General features: G+C 38.9%; 1 protein-coding gene across 1 annotated transcript; it reads right to left on the bottom strand.

Annotated features, from left to right (window-relative positions):
* Positions 1 to 575: 575 nt before the first annotated feature.
* Positions 576 to 3,733, bottom strand: LOC127263239 (uncharacterized). Its single transcript, XM_051292263.1, has 3 exons — positions 3,361 to 3,733; positions 3,183 to 3,271; positions 576 to 1,961 (listed from the first exon to the last, which is right to left on the bottom strand). The coding sequence occupies exon 3, from the start codon at positions 1,959 to 1,961 to the stop codon at positions 576 to 578; it is 1,386 nt and encodes a 461-aa protein (XP_051148220.1). The 5' UTR covers positions 3,183 to 3,271; positions 3,361 to 3,733.
* Between the last annotated feature and the right edge of the window lie 1,704 nt (positions 3,734 to 5,437).

Below are 5,437 nucleotides of genomic sequence, written 5' to 3'. Positions count from 1 at the left end.
TACATTCAGACATGTCGTACAATACATGGTATTACATTCATGAGTTAGGTAGCGAAGCACATTATACCCTAATTTCCTATGTAATTGCAGCTTGATCTTTAAACCAAACATCCTTCAATAAACATGGGTCGTCATAATAGCAGTTATTTTACCACCCCTACATTAACAGTCTACATCGCTTTGGAAATCCACGGATCGTATCATTGTATACTTCTACACTTAGTGAATCCATGCTAATACGCAATATGAGGCCTGAACAGTCACGAAAACCTACGATATCTCGCTGAGGCATATTAAAAGTTTAATTAAACATCCTCAAAGATACCGGACCAACCTGGCCCAGGGGGGCAGAGCAGAAGTCCCTCTGCAACAACTTTTTTCTCACCGGTGCGGGATAATAGAAGCACATGTGTGCCGACCTACAACAGACAGGGCATATGAGTTGGATAAGGTAGTACGCAGTCAAGAGTAGCCTAAATTAGACACTGCACTGATTTCTAAGAAACTCCAGGGCGTCACGGAATCATACCGTCATGCTTGGCTCGGACACAGGCCTGGGAATCTCAGGGACTGAATCAATACGAGATGTGCCCTATCATATAACATGCTGAGGATGGTAAATTCCTTCGCCATCCAAATCTCATGGGATACTCATACCAAACAGGGCATGCATTTGCCCCACGAGTCGGCCACCCTGACAACATACCGTAACCGGGAAAATCACTAATAGTCCACAGCAATGCAGCTCGCATCTGGAAATCCTCCTTAGTACTCGCATCGTACGTCCGAACACCATCATACCAAAGCTCCTTAAGCTCATCGATCAAAGGTTGAAGGAAGACATCAATCCGATCCCCCGGGCCATGCGGGCCGTCTATAATCGTAGAGAGGATGAACGATGGTTGCTTCATGCACAGCCACGGAGGTAGGTTATATATCACAAGTACGACGGGCCAAATACTATAACTCACACTCATATTCCCAAAAGGGTTGAAACCGTCAGTGGCCAGACCGAGGCGTACGTTGCGAATCTCCTCAGAGAACGTCGGGTACCGATGATCGAAACTCTTCCACGCAGGACTATCTGCTGGATGACGCATCTTGCCATCGTCTACACGCCCTTCGGCATGCCATCTCATAGAAGATGCAGTTTTGGAAGATACGTACCATCGCTGCAATCGCGGAATTAATGGAAAGTACCTTAACTTCTTCACTGGAGATCTATCTTTACCCTGTGTAAATCGCTTTTCCCCACACACAACACAAACCTCACGGTCAACATCTTCCACGGTAAACAACATGCAATTGTTGATGCACGCATGGATAGTCTTGCATGTGAACCCCAAGTCCTTGGTCAGCTTATTAGCCTCATAGAAGTTCTTCGGAAGGACAACATCGTCTGGAAGTGCATCCCGTAACAGCTCTAACAGCAAATCAATAGAATTATTAGACCAGTGGCACAAAACCTTCAAGTGCAAAAGCCGTGCGATAAACGAGAGTCTACTCATCTTCTTGCACCCTGGTATGAGCTCTTTCTCTACATCTTCTAACATCTTTCTATACCCCTTACTGCCATGATGTATATGTTCATTTTCGTCATCCCTATGAGGTTCATTTCCACTGGGCCCCGGATCGGTGTGCTCTGTATATGCACACTCTCGCAATAGAAGTTCTAGTTCCTCCTCCCAACGCATTGGCATATTGTCGTTTGCAACAGCAGGGTTCACCTCTCCTTCTCCGTGGCAAGTCCAAACCTTGTAGGTTTGGTCGAATCCATAACGAATACAATGGAGCAAGACATCTCTACGAGATTTTGTTAAGCGATTTCCGCAAGATGTACAGGGGCAATAGATGCAAGATTCAGAGCTACGATCTTTAAATGCGAAATCTAAGAAAGCCCTGACCCCGTCCAAATATTGAGCGGAGATATGGTTCGCATCGTCTATCCAACTCCTATCCATCTAGCAATATAATATACATGCGATTCCATCAACAAAACATGCAACCAAAAACATATAAGTACAACATAACCTTCACCGATATAATAGGAAACATGGATGCTCTTCATGACGCTAGCATTATAATTTATCACAACATTAAGGCACATGGACCAAAATCAGCAGCCCTCACCACTTAAAAATCTTCCATAGATGCAATGTAAATAGTATTATATGGATATATTTCCCGTCACAAATGCTGGGCCGTCACAAATAGACACATCAGCAGCAAGAGAGAGTGAGAAAGAAGTGAAAAAGTTTCTGAAATTGACAAGACATGGGGAGCATGGGGGGGACATCCGTGTGTATGCTGCAACCACTATATCTATCTATCTATCTATCTATATGGGACTGGAAGATGGAGATTGAGATGGAAGACGTGTACTATAAGAATTTTGAGATAGATATACATATATATATATAGAGGTACAGAAATGGCTCTCTACCCCAATTAGAGGGATACAAATAGGAATAGTACACAGCACCAAAGCCACAAGATTCACTGTATCTGTTTCCACCAAAACTGCATTTGCATCATCTTCTTCTCACATTACTACTCTCGCCCTCATCCTTTACTCTCTACTCTCTACTCCCTACTCTCAATGCAAAGTGTAAATAAGCCCTGGATTTTATCCTTAATTTATAGAAATGCTATAATGAATATATGTATGGGTGACTGTATGTGTATACGCATACTACAAATGCAGGATAACGAAATCTGATAGTAAATTACCTACGATCAGAAAACTGAACTGCAATTCAAGAAGCATGCAACTTGAGGTATTTCGCAATTCATAAATCTTGTTAAATGCTTCCCAACAGCCAAATTAAGTTTCCTGACGTAATGTATTACTTTGTATTCTGAACAAATTAGCAAGAGGATTGAGCTAATATGTTTTAATCTAACATTTAAGCTACCAGAACAAAGAAATACCTCATAAATTTAACATACAGTAAAGCATTGCACTTGGTGTTTAACTATAAATTAAAGATAAATATCAAAAAAATAAATTCAACCAAAAAAACTCTCCTTCTGGACAAAGGAATACAAATTCACCTCAAATGTAACACACGATAAAGCCCAAACAAATGGAGTTAAAATGTAAGACTATATCCATACCGAGAAAGAGGCGAAGAACTTTGGAGTAATACCAAATCTTTCGGGAGAAAACTTAAAAACCTTACCTAGATGCCGGAGTAGATCCCTCGTTTCCGTTGATTTCACAATGCTCGTCGTCCTGCAGGTTCAGAGGAAGGAAACTCGATCGAGTTTTCTACAAGGGAGAAATGAGATTATGCCCTAATTTGTCGAAGATACCTCGCGTAATACAAAATCTTTTTCGAGCTACCTTCAAAACCTTACCTGGGTGAGGTGCGCCGGAGTAGATCCCAGGGACGGATCGATTTCACCTCGCGCGTCGTCGTCGGCAGCTACAGGAAATCGGATCGCGGGCGACTGTGAGAAGCGAACGAGGGAAATGAACCAGATGCCCTAATTTGTCTAAGTGTGGGATGATATAGCGTTTTTGTCCATTTTGATCGTTTCTGGAATGAAAGCGTCAATCCAGTATTTTACTTTTTTTTTTTTTTTTTTTTTAATTTAACTTTTCCAAAAATAAAAAATTAAATACCAGTAGTTACGAACACTTTACGTAACTAATGTTATTTTGACCAAATTCTACCATCTCATTATTTGTTACGATATTTTTTGCGTAACGACAGAACCTAAAACGTTGACCGGGTTTTTTTTTTTCGTCACGGATTTTGTCGTAACTAATATATCTATTTGTAACGATTTTATTGTTACGGACTCTCAACCCGTGGTGAATAGCCCTTTTTTTGGTAGTGACTCCCTTATATGATGAGAAGATGATTTCTTATCTTGTATGTTTTGCATGATGGGGGTTTGATGCAATATTTTTTAAAGTATAAGGGGCGCCATGCAATTTTTTAAAGTAAAGTGGGGATTTACGCTGAATTTTAAAACCACATAGAAGTTTCATGTAATATTTTTTAAAGTATAAAGGGAAGTCATGCAATTTTTAAAATAAATGAGAGATTTACGTTGAGTTTCGAAACCAAAAAGGAGTTATAGGCAATTTTGCCTAAAATAACATAATATTGATAAATATATAAATATATGGGTAGCGTATATAGATGAGTTTGGATATTATTATGTATACAAAATATGCATATGTGTGCGCAATATATATGTAATATATAATTTTTTTTATTATGTAATATTATATATATGTATGCGTGATGTATGTATGTATTATGTATGCGTGATGTATGTATGTACGAAATGCATGTATATATATGTACTAACTATATAGTACAAAAGTAAAAGATAAGTATTGATCGAGGGAGAGAGAGAGAGAGTTGGAAGAGAGAAATCTTAAGGATTATATTGATCTATCTCTCATTTCATTGGTACGGTACATATATATATAGGAAAAGCAACAAGCAATACATGCATATAACGCATCCACATCAAGAATATATAGTGTGGACGTAGACACTATGTGTACAACACTCCCCCTTGGATGCTTCATATAAAGAAAGTGTTTCGTTAAAATTTTACTACGAAAAAATCCAGTGGAAAAACATTCTAGTGAAGGAAAAAAAATACAACATTCTTGTATTCATGTGCTCCACCTGATTTGGACTTTATTTGATATCTTTTAGCTGGCGCATTCCAATTTCTTGCACCGATTTGTTAAATATTGCAGTCGGCAATGCCTTCATAAATAAATTTACAAAATTTTCAGATGATCGAATTTGTTGAACATTAATGTCACCGCTCTTTTGAAAATCATGAGTGAAAAAGAATTTCAAAGATATGTGCTTTGTCCGATCGCCTTTAATATATCATCTTTTTAAGTGAGCTATACAAGACGCATTATCTTCGAATAATATTGTAGAAGGTAATACATTATCAGAAATCAAGCCACAATTTTTTTGAATATGGTGAGTCATAGACCTCAATCAAACGCATTCACGACTAGCTTCGTGAATTGCTAAAACCTCAGCATGGTTTGAGGAAGTAGATGTTATCGTCTGCTTAACAAATCTCCAAGAGATTGTTGTTTCACCAATAGCCAGTTTGAATTTTGCTTAATGTGGATTAGATACATAACCAACATCAGTATAACCATTTAATTCATTTCGAGATTCGCTCGAATAAAATAGACCGAGGTCCTGAGTCCCCTTGAAGATAAAAAAAAATGTGCTTGATACCGTTCCAATGGCGCTTTGTGGGGGATGCGGTAAACCTGGCTAGTAAATTTACTAAGAAAGATATATCTGGTCTGGCACAATTTGCAAGGTACATTAATGCGCCAATAGCGTTGAGATATGGTACATCGGGGCCAAGTATTTCTTCATTTTCTTCTTTTAGCCTAAATGGATCTTTACTGGGATCAAGGGATCTGACCACC

This window comes from Andrographis paniculata, unplaced genomic scaffold (assembly GCF_009805555.1).
Source record: "Andrographis paniculata isolate CXL003 unplaced genomic scaffold, ASM980555v1 Contig67END, whole genome shotgun sequence".
Taxonomy (NCBI): Eukaryota; Viridiplantae; Streptophyta; class Magnoliopsida; order Lamiales; family Acanthaceae; genus Andrographis; species Andrographis paniculata.
The sequence above is the reverse complement of the archived record's forward strand: the minus strand, read 5'-3'. Positions and strand labels throughout refer to the sequence as shown.

Coding starts and splice junctions, on each gene's coding strand:
- LOC127263239 (XM_051292263.1), bottom strand. CDS start 1,961: ATGGATAGGAGTTGGATAGACGATGCGAACCATATCTCCGCTCAATAT.